Source organism: Ambystoma mexicanum, chromosome 6p (genome assembly GCF_040938575.1).
Source record: "Ambystoma mexicanum isolate Mex_15411 chromosome 6p, UKY_AmexF1_1, whole genome shotgun sequence".
NCBI classification, from domain to species: Eukaryota; Metazoa; Chordata; class Amphibia; order Caudata; family Ambystomatidae; genus Ambystoma; species Ambystoma mexicanum.
In genome coordinates this window covers 113,326,492-113,353,863 of record NC_090935.1, presented here as the reverse complement: position 1 = coordinate 113,353,863, position 27,372 = coordinate 113,326,492, and the positions used below count along the sequence as shown (strand labels likewise).

At 48.3% G+C, this 27,372-nt stretch overlaps 1 protein-coding gene across 2 annotated transcripts in view; it reads right to left on the bottom strand.

Moving 5' to 3' along the window:
- FANCG (FA complementation group G) overlaps positions 1-27,372 on the bottom strand; it is a 574,353-nt gene that overhangs the window by 170,365 nt on the left and 376,616 nt on the right. For both annotated transcript variants that reach the window (XR_011280595.1, XM_069626811.1), the window contains exon 8: positions 2,671-2,831. Coding sequence is in view for 1 of the 2 variants with exons in the window: in XM_069626811.1 (XP_069482912.1) it covers positions 2,671-2,831 (161 nt within the window). In the remaining variant the exon portion in view is untranslated. The remainder of the gene's footprint in view (positions 1-2,670; positions 2,832-27,372) is intronic.

Here is a 27,372-nt window from a genome sequence, read left to right as displayed (position 1 = left end):
CTGGGCGGGGGGCGTGGGTTTATATTTTGTATGTTGTTTAATGTTTTCAAATAACAATAAAATGTGATATTAAAAAAACAAAAAAGACGGGATGGACAATAACTCAATGGCGCTGAATAACAAAAAAACAGAGCTCCTCATTGTGGGAAGTCCAGCCAAACTCAAGTTTCTAGGCCCTCTATACGAGGCCTTCCTCATTGGAGGAGATAGAGTTCCGGTATCTAGTCAGGTCAAAACCCGAGTCATTTTTGACTGCCATCTCGATTTTAAAAAACATGTCTCCTATGTTACCGCAAATTGCACGTATATGACCCAGCTATTGTGGCAGATCAGGCCATACTTGTCAGAAAAGATTAGAGCTTTGCTAGCTGCAGTCACTATTAACTCCAGGCTCGACTACAGGCTCCTGTTAGGCACCGCACAAGCAAATATTAATGAATTGCAAGTGGCCCAGAATGGAGCGGTTAGAGCTGTATGTGACATCAGACGGCGGGAGCATGTCTCGGATGCCCGGAGAGAGCTGCATTGGTTGCCGATACAGCTGAGGGTTTGCTTCAAAGCTTCCTGCACAGTCTATAAATGCCTGCACAGTCTATAAATGCCTTGGAGGTAATTATACATTAGAACCATATTAACTAACCACCGATTGGGCGCACATTTGCGATCCAGGGATAGAGATCTATTGGCGCAACCTCGCACCAAACTAAAGAGGTTTGGCGACCTAAGTTTCAGTGAATGGGGTCCAAGAGTTTGGAACAAACTTCCCTTGGCAATTAGGAAACTACCATCATTGGCACAGTTCAAAAAAGCCCTAAAATCCTACTTATTCGATGGTGGAGGCCTTAAGCTCTCATTGCCTGTTTATCATCTGGTTTCTGACTTAAAGCTCCCTCAATGCACCCACCTTTACCTGTTCTATATCTCTCGGTCTTGCTGGCGCTCTGAGGCCTGTGGGCGAGTGGCGCTCTACAAGAATTCTATAGAATAGAATAATTGTAGTTCTTTTTTTCCCCTGGCAATGAGGGAGACCAGTTTTAAGCTTCACTAAGTCCGTGGATCGATCATAGATGCACATGCTACGAAAAACTTAAAATAGGCTTGTAATGAGGCCCAAAGTCTTTTGGCTTATTAGACAAGAGCTTGTGGAAACTTTGGACAATCATTTTTTTTTTAAAGAGTGATGAATGTGGTTTAACAATATGACAATCCAAGTGAACTTATGGAGTGAAAGTCAATGCATTTGGAGCAGAATTTGGCTACTGAAAAGAACTTTCTTGACTGGATCTTTTGTTTGGAAAATCCTGCATTAGTTTGGGGGAAGGGGATCCGACCCTGGCTACAAGCATACATGGTTACAAAGTTTATGTTTGAATATAACTTATTTTGTTGAGTTTGAAAGGCCATATGATCCCTATATGATTTTGTTGTATGTTTAAGTGTGAAGGACAGATACCTTTTGACATTCAAGTGTTTTCCTTTAGTCTTAGCTTGACAGGTAGGGAAATCCTCGTTAGGTTAGGGAAAGCGAGGTGTTTATCACACACTTGATGATATTTAACAAAAAGGCTACTTGTGAGAAAGTTCTATCTACTTTTCCCTCACGCATTTCTGATCCCTCACATGGGACAGATGGTTTCTCCCATGCCACAAAAGTGACATGGAAGATCGCTCATTATGAAGCAAGTCTGGCCAGGGCAGAGCCTTTTTCCCTTCTATGCACAATGATCTCCGATTAGGATTTGCCCTTCCCTCGTGAGGCACCTCTTAGGTATGCCCTTTCCCAGAGCACCAACAGTCGTTTTTGGCCCTTCCTTGACCAAAGGATTGACCTGCATCGACCACCTATTCGCTCCATATTCCACACTTGATGGGTTTCCAATCTTCTTTCAGGTGTAGACTCTGCCATGGGTACGAGTAACGTTTTAATTTGCTCCTAAACAAGGTTTTCAGCTAGCCAAAAGCGGACCAAATTCCATCATAATGTTCACGAAGAAGAAAAAGAACGCTGTGATTCAAATAAGATTATTTTGTGTGTATGTAATTTAGATGTTTAAATGTGAATTTCATTCGGAGTAACATGTTGTGAACAGATTATTACTGGCAAGTAAAACACTGGTTGTATCAGGAATCAAGAGTATCAAAACAAGCTCACTGGGTACTCTGAGCCATAATTGGGCAGATTTTTTTCTAAAACCCCCATTATATTATTTCTATTTTCATTTTACAAAAGTGCTTACAAAAGTGTTATCGGAACTGCCGGACCTGCAAAGAAAAAAATTCCTTTCACATGATGGAGAACAAACATTGCCTTGTTTGCTAACACAATCTCACCTCATGAAGTGAAAAAGAATCAGCATAGGCTTCTATGTCATAAGGACTACATGTTGTCTATAGGGCATGTGACTGCGTGTGGCATGTAATAGTGTGCAAGATGAGGCGCATAGGTGCGAATGAGCGTCCTGTAAAATTTTGAGCATGGCAAAGGGTAGGTCAGTTAGACTGAGTCGCTAGGCAGCAGGGAAAATGCCACAGATGTCCTCTAGTTGTCAGTAAAACTCATACGCTCTTCTGTATCATGTGACACAGGACAGTTAGAACAGCAAACATCACATTGCTAACTTCATTAACAAAGATGTAAATATAAGCAGCAGCCACTGAGAAAAGGCCCACCTTGCCACTTGGAGGTACCTCCTTGCTATAAGATACTTCACTTCCAACTGGTTAGGGCTGCAGGAAATGGTGGCCAGTGATGGGCTCAGTACCAGGAACTCTGTCTTTACAAGGAAGTCATGACTGATGGAACTTGCTCTTTGCTCAGGGTTGTTCAAGGCCTGGTAATAAATGAGACAAAATTAATGCGCACATTTAGTTCTGTGAAACAGCAAAATACACCTTCATGCTAAATATGGTATGGGGACCGCCTTACACATTAAAACAGTACCAGAAACTGCTTCAAAGATTCAAAACGCCTGTGCATCGCTGGTAACCTTTTCCAACTCCTATGTATCCCATACACACCAACCCAGTATCTTAAGTTGAAGGGATCTGGAAAATTCAAGGAAAGCGCATAAGCAAGTGGGAAATTTGGAAACAAAGATTGGTTTACCGGAATCATGATGGAAGGTACTTTTTATGTCATTGAACAGCATGAAATCTCACATCGAGTTATATTGACAAAAATAAATGGACAAATCTCCTTTTGATAACCACACGGCTCAGACGTTCCAGGATATTGCAGCATGAAATTGAACATTTTTTGGCATATAAAAGCAAATTTTGCGTGACAAAATTGCATTTATTGCAGCATTTTTGCAGATTGTTTGGAGGGTTTATGACTGGCAGGTTGTAAGAAATAGGCAGTGTGGGAGCCTACAAGAGAGCCAGGTTGTCATTATTTGCAACTTTTGTATCAATTTAATAGTAAGAGCCCCAGGTTTCCTTGACTACACAGAACAGTGTTCGTTTTGCCCTACTTTTTTGGTTTAATGTGTGGGCCTATTTAATATTATTAACTGTATTAATCATTATCAGATGTAATTGTGAGAACAGTCCTCATCTATGTTCTCCAATCCCCCAAGCACCCACAAACCCCCTCACACTCACCAATTCCCCATCACAACTAACACTACCAAATCCTCTGGCTCTGCCAGTCAAGAATTGTTCCTTGATTGCTCGAGCCATCATTCTTTCACGTCCGGATAAATTGCAATGATTTATTGTTGTGGGCCAACAAAAAATACTTGCAAAAGCATCAAATTCTTCAAAACGATGCCGTTCATTTTATCAAGGGCTTCCCCAGACGTGGGCATATTTCATCTGGTAGGTAATCTCTATATTGGCTCCCCATTGCGGATCGAATACATTTCAAGATAGCACCCATAGTGCATAAATGCCTTTATGGTAAGGCTCCTGCGTACCTGAAGTCCTGTATTGCATTATACCAACCTGGATGTATTTTACGTTCCTCCAATCAGGGACTCATTAACACTCTTAAACCCCAAAGAGCTTAGGGCCTAGGAAGGGCTTTCCCCACATTGGCAGCACAGATATGGAAGTCCCTGCCAATGAACCTATGGCTGCATAATAATTTTACAACCTTTCGAGCATCTCTGAAAACCACCCTTTTCAAATGATTAGTGTTCTTTTTCTTTCCAGGGTGACCCCTGGTTTCTGTGAACGAACTTCTCTTGAGTCCTTGTTTATCTGTTCGTCCATTTGTGTTCATGTTTGCCCAGATGCCTGCGGGTCCCCGGAGCGTTTCAAATAAATAAATAAAATACGTCGTCATGTGCATACTCACATGCTCTGCGACAATGCCAAGTCACAACTAGCACTCCCCAGTCCCTGCCACACTCCAAACTATGCTCCCAACTCACACCTTACCCTCCCAGTTCATCCTGCTGTCTACGGCCCCCTCCCAGTTCATCCTGCAGTCTACAGTCCTTCATACTTTCCCACTCCTCCTACAACTTGCATCCTTTCTCTCATTCGATCACACTCTTCCCCCATCCTCTCTCCCAATATGTAGCTAGCTGCTTCTTTCCATCCAACCGCTCGCTCCCTTTCTGGCCCTCAGCCCACTCTCTGCTTTGTTGAACACTGCTGCATTTCTGGTATTTTGCCCAGCGCTGTCCCCCTGGCACTCTGCTTTCTTGCCCACCACTCCCCATCTTGTCCATCGCACCCCCTCTCTCTCTCCTTTCCCCCTAACATTGGGAATATATATATTTTTTAAATATAGAATCTGGTCCCTCTAGAGACCTCAGGCTGGCGTGGATCCACCCTGGCTCGGCCCCACAATGGATTAGAGAGCTTCACGGATGACTGAACTGACCAACCCCATGTCTTGCACTGACAGCAGACGCGGCCGGTAGGCCCTATGCAGCTCAGCGGTTAAACTGCAGATTCCTGGAAGGCTACTCTTATGGTGAAGGTTAGCACAACAGGGTCCAGTGTCACAGAAGACCGCAGAGGATGCCAATGAGGATTCCTGCTTCCAGTCTGGATAGTCCTTGCAGCGGAGCACCGCTTGTTCTGCAGGTTGCAGGCATATTTTAAGCTTGCAAAATCCTTCAGCCCTTCAGGGATGGTGATGCAGCTTGAGCAGGGCAGGTGACTGGTTAAGTCCACCAGTAAAAGGGAGAGAGAGCACCTTTCAAAAGTCTCCCCTGTCGAGAAGGTAGTCAAGGTCTGAAACGTGGCAGCGTTGTCTGAGCCCATGCTGGTTCCTGCAACAGTCACCCAGCATCTCTCGCTAGTCGTGTTCTTCGGATATCTTCAGATTTCAGTGGACTCATTGCCTGAATCCAGCCCCCTCCTTATATCCAGAAATCAGGATGGGGGTTGGCCCAGCCCCCCAAAAAGGGGCTTTGCAACATTCAGAATCCCAGAATCTGCCTACCAACTGCAATATCTCTGGAAGGAATGCAGATAGGAGTTTTTCAGGTCCCCGGCCATTTTCTGCCAGCTGACACATGCTGGTCATTATTTTTAGGCTTGCTGAGGTAAGCCTTTGAAAATGCATGAAGAGAGAGAGGATTCTCTGCACCTGGAAAGGCAGAATATCGCTCACAAAAGGCAGTTAAGGTAGCCATTTTGAGTGTATGGTACTCCTAAATGCTTTATTGCAGTATAAATGGGAACATGTGATAATGCACTGAAAAATGCATTTGTTAAAAAAGAGAGCTGTGTTCTTTTTAGAAATGATGAATACTACCTCCAATACCCTTTTATCTGCTGTCCACCAGGAATTAAACAAAAAATACAGTAGGGATAGATTATATGCACCCATGAAGAAATATCTAGCGGAGATAGGCTGGAATCATACAGGAGCTAGCATTACAAAACCTGTTATTAATGCATTGAGTGAGAAAGTTGATTTGTGGGACTGGCTCGAGAATTTTGCTCACTTAAGCACATTGAAAAACTATCATTTTGTCCAAAACAGAATGTATACTTTTATGCAACCACAGAACTATGTGAACCTCTGCCCAGCTAAAAAACTTAGAAGATTTATCATCCTACTGAGAATGGAACAATTACCAACCATGATGAATCTTGGGAGTAGATCTAAGATGCCTATCCAAGATCGTATTTGTCGGCTCTGCAAACAAATGGACAAACTAGAGACAGCCAGACATCTATTAACGGATTGTCATGAAATGAACAATACGATCCATTTGTTGTTGGGTAAATATGTGTATAACCTGGAATCTCTGAAAGAGTTATCTTTCTGGTGCTATTGTACAAACTCAGGGAATATGTGTCTACTAATTGCTCTTTATAATGTATGGCTTAAGGCTGAAACCAAGATTGAATTGGTTAAGAGAGATATTGGCTAGTAGGAGCTGAACCTGAATAGAGCCGAAGATGAGAGTCGACTGTGTGATAAAGTTTGAGCGGTGATGGGAATTATGACCGGAGGTAGGATGTGTATTTAAGTGATAAGCTAGTAGAGTTCGGACTTTTTGTTTTGTTTGTTGGCTCTATTACTCCTCATTTTAAGCTGTATGTCTTCTTAAAGTGATTTATTCTCTCTTTATTCTTTGTGGAAACTTCAACCTTCTTCTTTCCTAATATACATGCTCCCAGCCCTTTTATTCCAGTTCTTGACTCCTATTTATTTCAAATCCCTATACCTACATCTCATGTGTCTGGTTCTTCTCTTGACTTAATCTTTTCTACTAGTTTGTCATGTTCTACTGTTTCAGCTGTCCCGATTTATTCTTAAAACCATTTGTTACTCTCTTTATTTCTCCTCTTGTAATTCCACATTCTTCGTTGGCGACTTTCTGTCACTGCCGCATACATTCCTTTGATTCATACTCTTTTATTCTATTACTTATCTCCATCCGCCCTCGTCTAGTGGAATTGTGCTCTCTCTCAGCGGACGTTACTTCATCAATATGCTCATCTGCTTGACGCTTTATCCTATTCAGCCATTATTCTCAAAAAATACACCCAGCTGACAAGCGTTATCACCCATTTTGCTCTCTGGGGATAATCAGCAACATATAAGACACCATGTCCTTCTAAAATTCCCGTTTTATAAGCAGATCCAGCCTAGGCTTGAAAAGGTACTGTTGGTGGATATAGCACCTAGATGCTAATACATAAGTAATGTGCAAAGCGCTTAAAACAAGATGTATTTAGAAAAGCATTATAGTGCCCTGAATAGCAGGAAACATTGAAAGCGCCAAGCACCTGGGTTAACCTGTAATTGCTTTTATTTGCCAAAACAACCTCTCCAGTGAGGCGAGTGTCATTAGGGTACATTTACATCTATGAACATACATATATATATATACGTATATATATATATACATATATATATATATATATATATATATGAACCTTATTCTGGGCACAGATAGAAATTGGCCTTAGAGACAGGCAAGACACTTTTAGCTGCAGACAGATAATTGGATGCAATTAGACAATGCAAGCTTTTTGCGTGTGACAGATATTTCACTGAGCATTGAAAATCATTTACCCCAGGTTAAAGCTGAAGGTGCGTGCCAATTAAATTGTTGATACACATCATCTTAAGGGCAGGACTTTAACGTCTCTGCAACATAGAACTGCATTAGGGGCATTAGAACCTGGGGAGCTGTCCAGCAAATGACATGCAAGTATAATGGCCAGGGGCTTTCCACATAGAAGTATATAATGGCATGCACACTTTAGAAGGTGGCATGGCTAATTAAATGGCAGAGGAGATGCATGCTGTTAGAGAGTCGTTTCACCAACTACAGCCATAGGGGATACTCGTTTGCCTTAACAAGCAGGGATTTTATAAGTGATATGGGGAATATCTTGTTCCAAGTTGCTTCATTAACATTGTGGTTTTATTACTGCATTGATGCTTTTGATTTAGGCAAAATGGAGAGGCAGGAATGATTCATTAACATTGCATTAATACTGCATTTTAGCTTTTGATCATTGCTAACCGGAGGTATCTAGCTGATCCATCTACAGTATGCTTTTATTATTGCATTTTTCTCCTGCAGTTATATATTAATAAGTATGCAGGTGTGCTGATGAGCAGCAAGAGAAATGCTGCCTGGAGCGCGAGCTCCGGCCCCAGTACAATCCTAATAAGATCCTGTTGCGTGCCTGCTTTCTGGACTTCCTATGTGAATAAAGCCGGTGATCGACCAAAGGCACCCGGAGATCGAGTGTGGCAGTGCCCCGTGATTGGGAGGAGAAAAGGGTAGCGCCATAACTGAGCCTGGCCCTGCGGCGGCGGCCCGAGAGGGCTAGGGGCTGCTTGACCCGACAGCCTGAGCCGGGCCGGCCGTCTCCCTGGTCCGGTATCACAGAGGCAGCGGGAGAAGTGCATCGGCGGCGGAGCGCCGCATCTGAGGGAGCAGACTGCTGCTGTGGGCTGCACCGGCGGCCCGGCATGTGCGTCCGGAAGCCCTGGCTCCGACACCTGTGCAGGTGGCCTTAAGAACGCACATCATCATCTGCTTGGTCTCCCGACAATGATCTGTGACCGGCAGCCCTTTGCGCTTTGGTGCCCTGCGTCACACAGACACATGCGAGCGGTGGGAGCGCAATTGATTTGCCAGATTATACAAAGCAAGATCATGTTGGCTGTGCAGGTTTGGCGGGGAGAGTGGGCCGGCGAATGAGCGTGTACTAACTAGCACGGGGTGCATGTCGGTGGCCCCGTGCGGAGGAGCTGATGCTGGGCGCGGCACCTGTACGACATATCGGCCGGTTGAGAAGGGAAGACGGAGGAGCCAGCATTACATCCTCCAGCAGGGAGGCCTGGCAAGCTGCAACTGCCGGCAAAGGAGGAGTCCATTAGACAGTTTGTGGAGCCCCTTGGGAGCTGGCGGCTGGCCCAGGCTTGTTTTATATATTGTGGAGGGGGGACCCAGAGGAGTCTGATAGACACACAGCAATGAGCCAGGAGACAGGGGACCTGAGCTCTTGGGGGCACTGAGGGTCGGTTGGATCCCGACACCGGCCCTAGGGGTGCAAAGTCTGTGCCCTAGTTCCGTGAGTCACTGTGCTATGATCGAGGACTGTAATTAAAGATCCTGCCATATGCCGCGCCTGCCCACCTTGTAGGGAGCCTGGTTTGCTACTTTGCACTTCTGGATCCACTTGGTGTATGCAGTTGCAGCTGGCGAGAATAAGCGGGGCCGCACGAGACACTGGTAAGAGTGGGTGGGGTTTTTGCCAGTGGGTCCCTGTGTGTTTCATCCTATTCGGGTCCAGGAGTGTGCATGGCTGAACTTTATTACAAAAAACTGTGGCAGGGTGCACCTGTTTCGAGGAATCCTTTGTGCATACTGGAGTGCAGCCTTGGACTGAGCACTGCCGAGACTGTGGGAGCTCGTTGCGAGGGACGTCTACCATTGGTAAAAGGTATCACCATGCAGTTTTTGGGGGGCCATAGAGAAACATTAAATACTTAAAGCTGGTTGAGCAACATGACGAAGGGAGCCGGAAAGAAGCGTGGCCCAATGGATTCCTTTACCAACACCCAGGTGACGACCTCTGGGCCTGTAGCCCTGGGACAAGGAGGAGGCCCAAGGACCCTACCTCGAGATGCCTACGAGGACCAGCTGCTAGTGGCCATGCAGAGTAGCTACATGTCTGTTACTGTCAAAGTGGACGATATTGTGGCAGCCATTGGCTCATTGAAATCTAAACTTGAAAAAGAAAGGGGTTGCATCAGCGAATTTGAGACCAGGATCGTGGTGGAAGACAAGGTGGGCCAGCATGACAGCAATATAGCCGAACTAAGGGCAGAACTGACTAAAGTCTGGGGTAAATGCAAGGATCTAGAGTCCCGCTCACGGCAAATCAACATGTGCATTGTTATAGAGCCCAAAACGGCATGCAAGGGGCCCATTAAACCATGAATTGAAGATTTACAAAAAACCTTGTTCGGAGAAGCTAAGTTTTCTACATATTTTCTGGTAGAGCACACGCATTGCGCATTTGCTCCAGGACCTGGACCGGGTTCCACACTGTGCACTATAGTTGTGAAAATCCTCAACTATAGGGATAGAGACCTCATCCTGAAGTTATTCAGGGAGTTGGGGATGCTCCACTATGAAGCCAACAATATCAATATTTACCCAGATTTCGCGGCTGGGGTGCAGGTAATGACAAGATCATACAACCCGGTGAAAGGACTGCTAAGGGCCCGACACGTCCCATATGCCCTTATGTTTCCTGCTAAGTTGCGTATTCAACTTGGGGGCTGGGCACATTTCTTCGAGAATCCAGCTGATGCCATCACCTGTAGTGGCGTCAATTCCGCTTCCAACACAAGAGCGCAGAAATGATCTAAACCCTGACCCGGGAGTCAAGGTCGGGCGGAACGATGCGGGAGATTGAACTGGTAGTCCCTATATTGATTTATTGACAATGAGTAATGTTCAGGCATGTGGAACTGTTAAATTGAAGCCAGGGCAGAATGCCATCTGGCTGGCTGAAGGAAGTCGCAACTGCTCGCAGCATATCCCAGAAAGATTCCACGGCTGCAAAAGGGTTACATCATCGAGTTGGTGTAGATGCTGAGGGTGGGGGACAACATGGGGTGTGCACAAGAATATGTTTGGGGACTGAGGTATTGGCCCTGAGTGGGCAGTTTGGGGAGGTGGGTCGGGGTGGGGAACAAAGGGGTGTTTAGTTATAAAAGTTGGTAGGTGGGTTGTCAGATGAGTGCTGCATTGCATGTCGTGTTCACAGACACATCCATGTGCAATGTATTTGTTGACAATGGCAAATGAGTGAACCGATAGTATTGATCTCATAGAATGCTTGGGGCCTCAACAACCCCGTCAGGGCGAGAAAGACCATGGCGTACCTTCACCGCCATTTCCTCCAAAATTGTCATGTTACAGGAAATGCATGCTGTGGGGCAACTGCATGACGGGTTTGCACCTAAATGGGGGTGTATATGTCCTACTCGTCCCAGGCGAGTGGAGTGCTTATCCTGGTGCACCAGTCACTACCTTTCCAAGCTGAGGAGGTTCAAGTGGACCCTAAATGGCGATATGTAGTTGCTAAGAGGGGAGGAAATGTCGGGCAAGAAGGTTATATTGGTAAACACTCATGGACCAAATCTTGACGACCCAAGCCTTTATAGCCACATATCCGAGATTTTAATGAAGGCAGCGGAAACCCCCATTATATGGGGACGCAACAGCAATACGATCCTTGACGTGCTCAGGGACTGGTCAAAAGCTACACAGCGCGGGCTATCTGCTGCAGCTCAAATAATTAGACAGAATGGTTCAGCTGGGGTTGACCGACGGGGGGAGGGATAAACACCCGAGGGTGGTTGAGTACACTTACTATTCGACGGTCCATGACCCGGTGTCCTTGATCAACCTATGGCTACTCTCCGCAGCATTGGCGCCGAGATTATAGGGTTGTAAGATCTTACCACACACCCAGTCAGACCACACACCCAGTCAGACCACTCGCCAGTGGTAATGTGCTTGTTATTGTGTGACTCGCCGAGACCCCGACCTACGTGGAGGATTGCACACGTGGTTCTACTAGATGCCGCACTTGTGACGTCCTTACAAGAGAAAATAGAAGGGTTTTTGGAGGTTAATGAAGGCACAGTTTCCTGATATGCCACAGTATGGGAAACGTCTAAAGTATACCTACGTGGAGCATTGAATTCAGTGACTACTGTGGTACTAAAGGATACTAGGCGGGAGCTATGGGAGGTAGAGCGGGAACTGCGTAGGCTCGAGAATGTATATGGTATATCTAATGATAAGGCACTTCTGGGGATTATTAAAGGGAACTTGTTAAAGTGCCATGAGCTGGCAGACCAAGAGGTGCGTTACATGGCTAAGCCCAAGCGCACAGATATGGGGAGGAGGAGGACCGACCGGGGCACTTTCTGGCTGGCGTAGTAACTGGCCAGAGAGGGGCACAACTTATCACTGGTATCAAAGGAGCTATGGGACAAGCTTTGACGGCGGCGGAGGCAGTGAATGGGGAATTCCTGAATTACAACATGGTGTTGGATGCAAATGCTAACACCTACACAGAGGAGGGAGTGGACCATTACCTGGGAGAGCTCTAGCTCCCGATTCCCGCATCAGGGGCCTGTGAGGCACTTGATAGGCCTGTGACAAAAGATGAGCTAATAGAGGCACCTGCCTCGCTAGCTTCTGGCAAGGCTCCAGGCTCTAATGGCCTAGGAATAGAGCTATATAAGGTTCATGGTGGGACCCTGGCCCCGCGATTGCTTAAAGTCTGGGAGTAATCATTTGAGGCCGGACAGGATGCGCAATCACTCTCGGAGGCCGGTATTACAGTGCTGCTGAAACCCAGCAGAGCCCATGTGAGATGGCCACCTATCGTCTGTAATCGTTGATCAACGCGGATGCCAAAAAGTTCACCATGGTGTTAGCAAATCGGCTCTTCCCACATATGTCCCATTTAGTGCACCCAGATAAATCAGGATTCATCCCTACTCTATCTACGGCTTTAAATGTACGATGCATCTTTTGTATCATTTCACAAATTAATCCTCAGGCCAAGGCAGCAGCAGCCTCTTTGGATGATGAAAAAAGACTTTGATTCTGTTTCATGGACATTTTTATTTCGGGTACTTACACACTTTGGGTTTGAAGACCATTTTATCGGGTATTTGAGGTTATTATACACTAATCCGGTCGCCAGGGTCAGGACCAACGTGGTGATATCCCAAGCTTTCACACTGGCGCGTGGAACACGACAGGGATGCCCCCTTTCTCCCCTCTTATTTGTACTTTCGATAGAACCGCTCATACGAGGAAACGACATGGACACAGGGGAATCCATGTAGCGGGACCCCCCCCCATATAATTTCCTTATATGCAGACAAAACTTTATAGTACTTACGGAACCCTTAGGTGAACATTGGGCCGGTGAAGGACGAGGTCGTTAGGTTCACGCAGCATTCAGGTTACAAAATTAATAATGCAAAGTCTGAGCTGTTCCCACTCACTGAGAGCACTATGAAAACAGATGACCTTATGGGATTTAGATGGGTTCCAACCAGCTTTAAAAACCTGAGTGTACTGGTGTCCCGGACACAGAAGACATTGTATGAAGAAAACCACGCAAAATATCTCAACACAATGGCTGTTAAATTTAATTCATGGGCCAGACTCACCATGTCCCTTTACGGCAGGCTATCCCTGTCGAAGATGGTAGTGGTTCCCAAACTGATATATTACTTCACTAGTATCCCGGTATGGCCAGGGCGTGCATTCTTTGTTAAACACCGGTCTATGGCAGTGCAGTTTGCGTGGGGGGTTGGAGTGCCCCGTATGAGTTGGGAAGGGCTGACAGAACCTTATGACCAAGGGCGCTGCTCCAGACGTCGAGTTGTATTATCTGGTGGCACATGCACAATACGCAGGATACTGGTATTAGTCAGTCCCGGGCCCAATGCATCAAGAAATGGAGCGGTATGAGGCAGGTCCAACGGATCTCAAAACAGTAATTCTGGAAGATCGCTATATGGATTCCTGTACATTTGACCCAGTGCACGACTGAAAACACATGGGCTCGGTATTTGAACACCTGGGAACGACAACTCATAGTAATAAGATCCCTTTGCGTAATTGTCCCGTGCTTCCTCCAATGTACAATGTAGATATACAAACGTCCTGGGACCCGGAGATGGAAATGGTACTGGGAGATTTACACCCGGGAGGGAGGTTATAGCACAAGAAGAATGTATACAAAGTTGGTGGCCAGCCCCGTTAGACTATTGCAATATTTCCAGGTGAGGGCAGCAGTGCACCGGATATGGCCGTCGGTACCTGTGAATGCATAGATGCGATAGTGTCAGGCGATGAACCAAGAAGGAAAGTTTTGAGGCTATACAAGATGGGACAGGCTGGCTAGTCGCAACGGAACACGGCTAAGGAGAAATGGGAGGGACCTGGCTGTGAGCATTGAGGAGCCCAAGTGGCACAGGTACTGCCTTCTAACGAAGGAAGTCTCACTCAATGCACGCCTCCGGCTCATACAATTCAAAGTATTGAATCGACTGCATTATATGCTGGCACGGGTGTCACGATTTTTCCCCTGATGCAATTGATAAATGTATGAAATGCGGTGGTGAGGGGGCTGACTCAATGCACATGTTTTGGAATTGCCCAAAGATAGTGAAATTCTGGCAGGAGGTGGCTGAGGTGATGCATGCTATATTCTGAATTCTCCTCACGCTCCTTCCCCTTAAATATCTTCTAGGTGATATAGGCAGAGTCTCCACAACAACAAAAAAATGTATTTTGATTAAATGGAAATCCAGATTGGCGCCATCATGTCAGGAATGGATCAGAGAATTCCCTTATGTTAATGAAAGGGAGGGGTGTACGTGGTAACGGTCACAGAAGTGAGTAGGCCAATGGGGAAATTATCAAACTTGAAATAGAATGTATATGTGTAATGTGTACCAAACGATGTATTGTGGCCTGAACAGATGAATGTAATGCATAATGTCATATGCAACCTGTCTGCCTGTTTCTTAAATAAAGTTTAAAAAGTATGCAATTGATTAGTTTGAGTTTGAATACCTAATATTGGTAGGTTTCTCTTAACTGAGTTGGTATTATAGCTTTTGGTTTTCTAAGGAGAATTGTGCCATGTGATGAGAGCAGAGCGTTTTTGGTTTGGTTTTTGAGAAGTGGTTTTTGGCAATCCCTGCTCATGAATGAATTGAGTTATGTGGCCTGGACTTGAGAGATTGTATTGTAAATAAACATGTATTCTTTTATACATCATAGTCATTTTTGACCCAATATGCAAATGTTGACACCCCATGTACCTGAGCACATACCTCAAAACTCATACGCACAGCCCGCCTCCACAAACGGCCACCTCACCCATGCCCCATCACCCTCAAACCATCACAGCTTCATCAAGCAACGTTAGTTTAATTAAAGCTGCCCTGATTAACGCAAGATCCCTAGCTGCGCACGCTCTGGACATTGCTGACCTTATCAAAACTCAGGGGGGGTCATTACAACCCAGGCGCTAATTGCGCCAACTTTACCACCATGGTGTAAACTACGTTTACACCATGGTGGATGGCGGATTTACTGCCCCATTCCAAGGTGAGTGGGGCGGTAAATCCCCATTTCCCATTTTCCCTTCCCCATTCCCAGTTTTGCCCCATAGGGCATAATGGGAGTGGGGAAGGCGCTAATTACGCCACCGTAAATTACGGTGGCGTAATTAGCATCATGGCAGGTTAGCGCCATGGATTTTAACGGCTGCTAAAAGCAGCCGTTAAAATCAGAATAGGCGTTAAGGGTTAACGACGGCGTTAACCCTTAACACCTGGGTCGTAATGAGGCCCAGGAACTCGACTTCATCGCCATCTCCGAGACCTGGCTGCACGCGGCTTCCGGCCCGGCACGCTCATTGGCCATCCCCACTGATTACTCCATCATCAGATGTGATCAGATGTGATCGCACCTCGAGAGGTGGAGGAATTGCTTTCATCGCTTTCATCGCTAGAAACTCATTAGGACTTAGAACCATCCCAAGCACTAAGGTGGAAACTGCAGAGTTATTCTCTGTCAAGCTCGGACACTCAGCTAACCAAACGGCTACCATCCACCTAATATACAGACCCCCTGGTCCACCCACATCCTTTGTGGATGATATCTCTACGTTAGTACTCAATAATGCTAAATCCAACTCCCAAACCATCATTCTTGGCGACCTCAATCTAGGACACCAAGACCCTAATGATCCTGCAGCCCTCGACCTAGCTAATACCTTAACAGATTTAGGTTTCACTCACCACATACAGGAACCCACCCACATTAATGGGCGGTCCCTTGACTGGCTTTGTGACACCAATTGCAATATTAGTGTAATCTCCAACGCCCCTTGCTTGTGGTCTGACCACCATGTCATCACTTTCAGCATCTCAGCAGCCCCACCACCCAGGCCTTTGGTCGCCACAGCCACCCTCACTAGAAATAAAAAGAACATTACGACAGAAAAACTACTCCCCCCTATATCCTTCCCACACTAAATAACGCTCCTGACACTTGCTCAGACCCCACCAACCTAGCCGACATGTATAACCAGTCACTGCTTGCAGCCATCAACTCTATCGCCCCGCTCAAACTGAGGAAACCCAAACAACGAGCACACCTTAACTCCTAGTTTACTCCCCAGCTTAGAGTGTTACGCAAAGAGAAATGCACAGCAGAGTCACGCTGGAGAAGTCACCACTCCGACACCCACAAGGACAGTCTTCTGATAGCCACCCTTAACTATAAAGAAGCTGTACTCCAGGCAAAAAAAGATTCTTATAATAACCGCATTATGTCAGCCCAGTCCAATACTAAGGAACTCTTTAATATCCTTAAGGAACTCGAGACACCTGCAGCCCCCCCTGACTCTTGCTCCAAAGACAACACTTGGTGCACCAATATTCAGTCAGCACTCCTGGGTAAAATTGCTACCCTCCAATCTAAAATCAGGGACAAACAGAAATCCCTACAGCTTGACCAACCACCGACCACACCTACACTTAATACACATTTAACCTATCCGCATAAACCTTTCTCCTTCTCCCCACTCACTACTCTCGAAGTAGAAAACATCAAACAATTTAAAACCTTCCAATTGCCAAGGCGACTCCTGCCCAGCACCTATTATCAAGGAAGCATCTCATGAGCTAGCCCCGTTCATTACAGCATTCATAAATGCTTCTTTCAAGACGGGTATTGTGCCCGACAACCTAAAGGATGCATGGGTTATCCCACTCCTCAAAAAAAACCTCCCTTGACCCTAATATCCCAACTAACTTCAGACCTATCACTACAGTTTCATTCCTGCTCAAGATCCTGGACCACGCAGCCTACCTGCAGATTCAGGATTACCTCGAACTAAACAATCTCCTGGGTATAAGACAATCAGGGTTCCGCCCTAAACATGGCACGGAGTCAAGTCTGATTGACTTGAAAACTCAGATGGAGTCACTGAAGGACAATGGGAAGCTAGCTCTTCTCCTTCTCCTCGATCTCTGCCAGCATCTAAAATCCGCAGCCCACTTCTCCGACTCTGCCAATGCCTGGATCCACTCATTCCTGAGCAATAGATCCATGAGGGTCTTCTCACCGCTGGCATCAGCGGTTCCCTCCCCTATTCACTGTGGCGTTCCTCAAGGCTCGTGTGTATCCCCTACGTTGTATAACGTATTCACCAAGCCCCTCTTCGATGTGCTTGACTATCTGGGTGTCTCCTACACTAACTATGCGGACGACACCCAGATACTCATCCCTATCACAGGAGACTACACAGCTGACACCAAAGCCCTTAACAATGTTTACTCGGTCATCCAGGCCTGGATGGCACAGCATGAACTTTGCCTTAACGATGATAAGACTGAGCTCTTACTTTTAGGTTCAAATCATCGGCTCAACAAACTAGACCAAACCTACAAGTCCTTCATTATTGACGGCAATGACATTAAAGTCTCCAAAGATACTAAGACACTAGGGGTCTATCTTTACTCCTCGCTTTCTCTGAACAGACAAATAAATGCACTATACCTGCAAACTTATCACTGCCTGTAGACCCTTCCTAAATTCCACCAACTGTATCATACTCGCCAGAACTCTTGTTATGGCCAAAATCGACTACTGTAGTGCTCTCTACCTAGGGACCAGTCAGTCTAACCTTAATAAATTGCAAACTGTACAAAATAATGCCTTAAGGGCAGCCTTAAACATCCCGAGACGCTCTCATATCTCCTCCGTCAGATCGGACTTACGCTGGCTCCCGTTAAAACAGAGAATTGCCCTGAAAACCCCAGCTTTGACTCACAAATGTCTGAGCAACAACGCCCCACCTTACCTGTCCGCTCGCTTCTCACGCCACACCTCCACTCGACCTACCAGAGCAGCCCAAACTCACAGCCTCATCGTGCCTAGATGCAAACTCCAAAAAGCTGGTGGGGTGAGCTTCCCCGTCCTGGCCTCCAAACTCTGGAACACCTTGCCCACACCTATCAGAATTGAACCATCATTCCACTCCTTCAAGAACAATGCTAAAACATGGCTGCTCTCCCAAGACTCATGAGACCTTGACACAGTCCAGACTCCATGTGGGGTACAGGACTGAATATACATTTTCTCTCTGCTCTGTCCCTGTATTATACGCTGTTAATGGTACCCTTCGGTACATGTATATATGCTGTATATTTTTGTAACTCACTGTAACTACTGCTTTTTGTAACATGTTTAAGAGTATGCGCCCGGTTGCTACTGGGCCGGGTTTTTTGCGCTTTATAAATAAAATAAAATCAAATAATATCAAATCTGTTATGCCATTGAATGCTCGGTTTTGTCCTTCTCTACTCCTTCTAAAATGTGTGTGACGTAACACTTTATTATTTGATACAGTGCAAGGGTTGTGACACTTGTGCTTATCTGAAAGGGGGCACCCGTTTGGAGTTCCCATGAGGCTAACCTACGAACCCAATTAATCAACAAATACCTTAGTAGCAATGCATAAAGTGGTGTTGTACTCCGATGAAGAGACATCTTTTTGGAATCTGTGCCGATGACCATGTGTAACCGTGTCGCATGGAGGGGATGCTAGACATTTCCTGTTAGCTAAGCCGCACGTTGGGGGTAGCGGTGCCTTCCTTCTCCTTAAAGGTCAGAATTCAGAGTCCAGCCTGGGGTTCCAAGGAACACTGCGACACAGCTTTGTTTAACTCCTACTCCTCGCTGTGCCAAACACTGCTGAAAGAAATCCCATTCCCCACTTGATCTCAATACTGTGCCTTCCATTCATGCATATCCTACAGGTCTACATGTCAAGCAACAATGCTATGCTGAGCTCCTACTCACTCTTCTCTTCATTCACATCTGTTTCAGTTACTCAATCATATTCCTTCCCGATCTAAACCTGACCCTTCCATTTCTTCTCTTTCCGCTACTGACTTTGCTAATTACTGTACCCCCAATGTTGCACTTCTCTCTCTCTTACTCCCTCTAGTAATCCTTCTTGTGCACGTTTTCCTCCTTTCACACCTTCTATGACCACAATCTTCCCTCTTTCAGCAACAGAGGTCCCCAACTATTTCTGCTGGGCTCATCCATGTGCTGCTGTCACTGGCCCCAGACCAACCTCACTTAATCTGAAAAACTATCCTTCATTGCTTCCTTATTTAACTACCCTGTGTAATACTTCGCTCTATTGTTATTTTTCCTTCTGAATTTAAATATGCCTCTTTTCCCTTGAACTTAAAAAAGCCCTCATTCGGGGGCTGTGGTGCGCAGCAGAACCATGCAGACGCGAGTCTTCACAGCTCCTGAGAAGCTGTGGACATCCTGCAGTTTAATCCTGTTTTCTCGCATGTCTGCATGTTCTTAAAGTATAGCCCCGGGCAGCAGAATATGGCGGAAAATCGCACTGGGGAACCCTGTGAACGGACCGTCGGCGGGGGAGTGAGGTAGCAGGCGCCATCTCCGAGCCCGGCAGGCCGCATTGTCGATGCTGGTGGCCGCGAGCACGGAACACTGCAGGCAGGCACCAGCAGCATATCCAAACCCCCTGGCAGTGGTGTAGCAAGTCCCGGTGAAATAACATTGCGGTCCTGACCACTCACCGCAAGTGGACGACCCGAGATATGGCACCCCTCAGAGCGGGAGAATGGAGACTGCAGCCTGAGAGCCACCAACAAAACTAAACGAGGTCAGAGGCCCGGGGGCGGGCAGCTCCACAGCATTCAGTTGATTTACGGTGGGGCTGGAGGTGGGAAGAAGGGCCCCAGTATGGTGAGCGATTGAGGGACACTCCCTCCACACCCGGATCATTACCTGGGCACACTGAACCACTGTGTGCCAACCCAATTGCCAGCCACCGGCACCAGCCTCACCCACCACGCAGCAGAATAGCAGCCGCCCTCCCCCCACTCCAGGCGGGAGGAAGACGGCAGTGCGTCTCCAGCCAGCACACAGAACCCAACAGTAGACAAGGGGGATAGGTGCTGGGAAGAAGGCATCAGGCCCACAGGGCAGCTACAGAACAAAAAGGGCGAAGGGGAGAAAAAAAGGGGAGAACAGTGAGGAATATTCCTCCACCAATGAAGCCACGGCCTGGGCAATCCTAGTCAAGAGCCACCCTAAAACCAGTCAGGGACCAAACTGGCCACTTAGAGTGCGGGGGAAACAAAAGCAAAAGGCACACGGACGCTTAGGGCCTCATTACACGGACGGCGGTAAGGGTTTACCGGTACCGGTATTTTACCGGTACCGGTAAACCCTTACCGCCTTACTACGAGGTCCCTTTGCGGGTTGCAGTAACAGGCTATCCTCCCCCCACTGGGACCACGGCCTGCCCACCCAAGTAAGAGGAGGCGTTAAGAGCACTCACGTGCCACACAGGTCAGCCAGACCAGAGGGACAACGATTGGGCCCTTACCCTCAGGGGCACCGGCAACCACACTGTGAAGTGAGCAAGGGAACCGACAGTGCAGCACCATGGTTAAAGACAAGGCTAAGAATACCGGACTCCAATACAAGATGGACCAGTACACTCACAAATCACGTTTCGCGATATAATTGGAGCCATAGGGGAATCCCGGTCCTCTATGGAGGAGAAAATAGATGGCCTCTCAAAAGAAGTGGCTTTCCTCAGGCAGGACATGCAAAACATGGCCTTGAGGGTCGGGGAGGCAGAGCAGCGCATCTCAGACTCAGAGGATGCCATTTAGAAAATGAAAAACTATTGACGGTGGTCACCCAGAAGCTCACGCAACTCAAAAATAGGGCAGAAATAAGCGAGGGCAGAGCAAGGCAGAACAACATTTGCATACTTGGGAGTGCCAGAAAAGGAAGAAGGACCCAGTATGGACCTCTTCCTAGAATGGTGGCCAACAGAGCTCTTCGCCACAAGGAAGATCTCCAAATTCTTCTCGGTGGAAAGAGCACACAGGCTGCCAGCAGGTCACCTAGTTCCTGGGGCACCCTCCTCCCCCCTGTACTAGCATTGCACGCCTTCTGAACTACAGAGATCGGGACCGCCTGCTGCAAATGGCACTGGCTACCGGTCCCATATCATATAATGGCTACCGGACTGGATTTTTTCCAGACTATACCAGGGAGGTCTAGAGAGCATGTCAATCCTTTGAATCAGTCAAAAGGAAGATGCATTCACTTGGCATGTAATACGTGCTCCTCTTCCCGGCGCAAGTTAAAGTTCACCACGAGGCAACAGTGCACCTCTTCAGTAATCCAGAGGAGGCATGGTCATGGCTCAAAACGAACATCCTCTCACAGCCAGAACATCAGCTACCGAAAGGACGACCCAAGAAAGGTCCAGACGCAGGGCACTCTCCAACACTATTAGATTTGCAGTCAACAGAACAAACAGCACCCTTGGAATCTACGCCCTGGATGATCGGGCGTCGCACGGACACTGGACTACATTCTTGCAGGATGTGTAGGGACAAACGATTATAGCGGCTACAGGACCGAAGCGGAGGCTCGCATGGACAGCTCCAGCTGGCACCCAGCAAATGGTTGACAGTTTTTTTGCACCCATTTGCGGTGTTAGGGCGACAGGTGCTTCAAGTTGGAGGAGTACGGGGAGTTACAGGGGATAGTTGGTCGACCGTTGTTGCCCAGGTTTTGGCAGTGGTTGGATTCACAACGTACGCAGCACCCGAGTAGGGGCTGGCCAAAGGGCGGCATGGATGGAAATAGGAGGAGGGGCACTACCTGGGTTGTAGCAGAGTTTCCCTGGGTTGATAGCTCGTGAAGGGAAAGTCTCAGTGATGACCTGGAATGTAAATGGGCTGTGCTCAGGGGTCAAGAGAAGGAAAGTCATACAATTTCTCAATGGGATCTGTCCTCTTACATGGTGTTCCTCACAGAGACCCACCTAGCAGGCACAGAATGTAAATTCTTTCTCAGATCAAACTACAAGGTGGCTTTTCACGCTGACTTTGCTAGGGGCTCCTGTGGCACGCTCATATTCCAGCATAAGAGGGTCCCATTTCAGCTTGCGGAGGTGAGGTCCGACACCAGGTGGCGCTATGTCTTGGCAAAGGGGGAGCTATGGGGTGCCATGCTGGGAATGGTGGCGTTATATGCACCTCCTCCGCTCTTCACTGATCTCCTAGCAGAACTACAGGGGCTCACACTTCAAAGCCACGCAGATGCTTGGATACTAGGAGGGGGACTTCAATGAGGTGATGGACCGGGGCTTGGACAGAACTTATGTGGGCACCACGAACCCCGTGGTATGCAACAAATTGCGCTCAATTGCTGAAGCTCTGGGGTGGGCGGACGCATGGATATGGCTGCACTCTACTGAAAGGGGCTATTCCTTTTATCCAGGGTACACACATCAATGTCAAGGATTGACAATTTATTTGTCCCAACGAATATGACCCATCGGCTGCTATCCGTCAAATACCTGACCATTCCTGCTTAGTCATGGAGCTAAAGAATGGGAAGACAAAGCCCAAAGGGAGTGGATCCCTCAATACTTATTACCTAGGGGACCCCGAATTCGTGGATGGCCTAGCAACAAAAACTGAGGAATACTTTGAAATAAATACGGGGATGGTCGATAGCCAAGTCACACATTGGGAGGGGTATAAGGCCACATTACGGGGGTGGGGGGGGAGTTCTCTCAATGGTGGCGGCCAAGCGTAAGAAACATCTGCATGAGGTGGAGGAGGCAGAGAGGACAGTGCAGCAAGCAGAAGAGGAATTCCTCTCCTCCGGGTCACAAAGGGCCAAGCGCTCACTAGTCACGGTGCAAGAAACACTGCGCAACGTGGCACTGGACAATGCCAAGGAAGCGCTCTCGGCCAGACAGAGCCAAATCCATGAGACTGAGGACAAAGGGGGGAAAATACTCGGTGTGTTAGAAAGGAGAGATAGAGGGCTGGGGCACGTGTGCGCCTTACGAACACCCAAGGGGAGGTAATCACTAGTGATACGGAAATAGCGGAAGGGCTTGGCGCAATATTATGAGATATGGTAGCAGCTGGGGTGAAGGGGGCGGCCATCATGCTAGCCCTTCTGAGGTCTTCCGCCTGACCTCAGAAGGGCTAGCATAGTGGTCCTCCCGAAACCTGGCAAATCCCCAGAACACTGTGCCTCTTATAGGCCAATATCCCTGATAAATGGTGAAGCAAGAATTTTGGCTAGAGTATTGACAATCGCTTAATGGGGGTGATAGGATTCTTTATACACCTGGACCAGTGCGGGTTCATGCCCTCCACATCCTAGCGAATTAACTTACACCGTGCACAGCTTGCTATTGGTCTAGCTACTGAAATACCAGACAAATCGGCACTCCTTGCCATAGATTTTGAGAAGGCGTTTGATTCTGTGCGGTGGGACTCTCTTTGGGGAATTATGGGCCGCATAGGATTCGGTGAAAACTTCCTTGCACAAGTCTGATTATTATACACATCCCCGGAAGCGATGGTGAGAGTAAACTGGGTCACCTCCCGGGTCTTTGAATTAGGGAGAGGCACGCGGCAAGGATGCCCCTTTTCACTGCTGCTATTTATTCTGGCAATAGAAACCCTAGCTATACAACTTAGGAAAAGCCCAAATTGGGAGGGATTCAAATGGCCCTGTGGGGGACTGAGGGGTATAGTGGGAGAGACAGGGTCTCGCTTTACGCAGCCGACCTCTTAATATACATGAGTAACCCCAAGGCCTTGTGCCTGGTCGTGACGGGAATACTCCAGATGTACCAAATGTTTAGCAGGCTCAAAATAAATCGGTTCTTTTCCCATCGCAGGGAGAGGTAATTTTGCTGCCCCAGGAATGCCCATACACAATAGCAGAGGCAGGCTTCAAATACCTAGGTATCCATCTTAGCCCAAGCTTGGCAGACTATATACAACTCAATCTCACCCCAGTAGTGAAAAAATTTGCACAGGATATTGTTCACTGGCAGTCCTTCCCACTAACCCTGCTGGGCAAGGCGGCTCTATTTAAGATGCTGACACTACCCACATTTCTATGCGCCCTACAGAACACCCCGCTCCCGATTCTGAAGAAGGTATTTGTGGAAATTGAGGGATCCTTGAGGGGGCTCCTATGGGGGGTAAAACAACCGCGGGTGGCATTGAAAACGCTAGTGCGTTCAGTATGGGAAAGGGGAATAGGTTTGCCCAACATGCGCAGATATTACTGGACAGCCCAGCTGGGGACGGTGAATGACTGGTTACACAGGGACCAGTTCCTCCCACACATCGCTGCAGAATGGAAAATGATCAAAGGCCGGACGCCCAGACAGGCTCTATATGGGGGAAAAGATATAGTATGTCCCTACCTGGGCAATGAGACCTACATGCCAAGTATGGGTGGAGGCTCACCAAGACATGGGGTGGGACCGGAAACAGACTCTTGACCAGCCCATATAGTACAACACGCACCTCGAAGAGCTGTTGAAGATGGGGTACTTTGAAAGATGGGCGGCAAGCGAAATAGATAACCTGGCGGATATAATACAAGACAGGCACCTCCAGTCGTTTGAGGAGCTGCAGGGACAATATGGTCTATCAACCGGGGGAAGGATTTCGGTATATGCAGATATCTCGTGCCATTACTGCTCAATTCCCCTCCATGGGAGAAGTTCCAAGTAGTTCCCTGCAGGAAGCTTATTCATTTGCAACGGGCATCTCTGCTAAGGTCACATCCACATTATACCAGGTACTTATAGCATTTGGGACCGCAGAGCTTACTAGCCTGCGAGAGAAATGGGAGTGTGAGTTGGGAAAGCTGGAACCGGAAGAATGGGGGAGGCCTTGATGTTCCCGAGGGAGGTGGGAATGGCGGCACGGCTGTGATTAATACAATTCAAAATCCTTCACAGAGTATACTACTCCCGCACAATGCTGACCAGATGGGGTAGGGTGGACAGTGACGCATGCCTTCGATGTGGTAGGGAAGGAGGTACTTTCGATCACACACTCTGGGGGTGTGCTCAAATCCGAATTTTCTGAACGAAATGTACACAAAAACTGTCCACTGTGATGGGGGCTCAGGTACTTTTGGAGCCGAAACTGGCATTGCTGGGAATATGGGCTGATACCGATTTCACGAAATATGGGAAAACTTTCCTGGCTGCAGCAATGGGACTTGCTAAAAGACTGAAAGCAGCATCCTGGGGCTCTGTTGAGCGCCCGAGGTTAAGTCAGTTGACTGAGGAACTGGACCGCTGCATGGCCTTGAAAAGGAGATTATACAGAACCAGGGGTTGTACGGGGAAATTACGACGATATGGGGGGAGGGGGGGGAGAGTGGGAAGGAGATGGCTAAATGGCTTGACTGCATGCCTGCCCAAACTTTGAACACTCCCGCTACCAATTCACTTTGCCAGCGCCCCTAGATGGCTGTGCTCCCATGTCAATGTTAATATACTGCATGAGGGGGGGCGTGGCCAACTGCGAGATGCAGTAGACGTGCGCCTCGAGAGCTCCCGCTGCTGCGGCCAACATCCTGAGTCAAACACCTGCATACCAGCACCTACTGACTTCCAGAATATACCTACCGGTGCATGACGACCTGGGGCACATTTGTGTCCAGAATTGGCCCGTACCGCGCCTGGATGGCGTAAATAGAAGCATCTGATGACCGTGCCGAAACAAAACATCAGGCACTCAAAATGGCCACCGGGGTCCTGGGCGCGAATTAACTGCAATCGGAGTGGCCCGACATCAGCAGCCCGACCCTGTCAAGAGGCGCCAAGGCATCGGAGGCGAGTGAACAACTGGCCGACCCACGCCGGTGGTGGAGACCCGAGCGCCCTTCGCCGGGGGAGTGGCGGAGGTAGTGAGCGAAGGCGGTGCCCGGCGGTGTCCCGGACCGGAGGAGTCGAAGACCCAGGTCGCACATCCGGGCGAGAAGGGAAAGGGAGAGACCCGGCCATCCACCGCCGCAACGGCCCATAAGCGGCGGAATCTGTTCCCACCGGTGAGTGCTAGCGCCGGAGTTTCCCCGAACCCGCCCCAGCCGCTCCTCCATCCCGTGGGCGCTGCACACAGAGCTGGGTTTCCCCCGCCCCAGGTTACGAACGCCCAGCCTACTCCAGCCCTCGGCTGCTGGGCCCACATGAGCTGGAGGCACGGCCCACCCGTGGGCACACCGACCTCCAGTCAACAAACTACTGGCAGCTCCTAACCGCCTGACCCCTACACAAGGTAACCGCATTGTCACTGGGTGAACACTGGCAACGGGGGGAGAGCGGGGACATAGCGGGGAACACCACCCTCCAGGCTGAACTACCGCCACTGATCCATGCAGCAGACGGTGGGGTGACCTACCGCCGTACGGGGGGCGAATCACTGGGGACAGAACTCAACAGCAGGAACCCCCCCCCCTGGCCTCACTCAAGCAGACACTCGGCCTCCGGAGTGGGTTATCAAAAGAACCACCTGGCCAAGTCCGCTAAACTACCAGTGCGAACCAACGACGCCTGCAAGCGGAGCGGCCAGTCCAACACAGCCGTGCACACAAATTTGATACCAGGGCCTAGGACCTACTATCACTTGCTGCCCCGCAGTAAAGAAAGCTCCACTCTGCCGGATTCCCCCCCTTTGCCCCCTCCACCACGGAACGAAGCGGCTCCCCGTCAATATCACAGGGCCATCTACGGCATACCGAGCTGGGCAATAACCCTGGGAAGTCAACCCCTCGAGCAACCGGACAAGGCTCTGGACATAGAAACACGCCCGCAGGGCCTTGCGACAAATATGGGGAAGGACAAAACCAGGAGGCCCACTGGGCAAAACAGGATCGAGCAGTATACGATCCCCCCATCACAATCCAGCGAACTCCAACCGTCACCTTCAGAAGAGGTGGACCCTGAGCCTACGCTCTCCTTAAGGGACGTCATGGCAGCTATTGCGGACTCCGCTCATCAATGGAGCAGAAGATGGACGGAATAAGCCTGGATGTATCCCTCCTCCGACACGACCTGCAGAAGCTATCCGCACGAACCGGAGAAGCGGAACAGCGAATCTCCAACACGGAGGATGGGCTACACGCTGTGCAACAACAACTCCAAGGAGTATCCACCAAACTCAAGATCCTGGAGGCTAGAGTGGAGGAGGGAGAGGGTCGATCCAGGCGCAATAACATTCGAATCCTCGGCATTCCCGAGAAAGCCGAGGGTCCTTGTATGGAGCTTTTCCTGGAGCAGTTGCTGATGGACCTGTTCGACCAGCAATCCTTTTCCAAATTCTTTTCCATAGAAAGGGCACATCGAATACCCACGGGTAGACCAGTCCCCGGCGCTCCCCCACGAACGGTGATAGCAAAGCTGCTAAACTACCACGACCGCGACACACTGCTCCACCTTGCACGAACCAAAGGC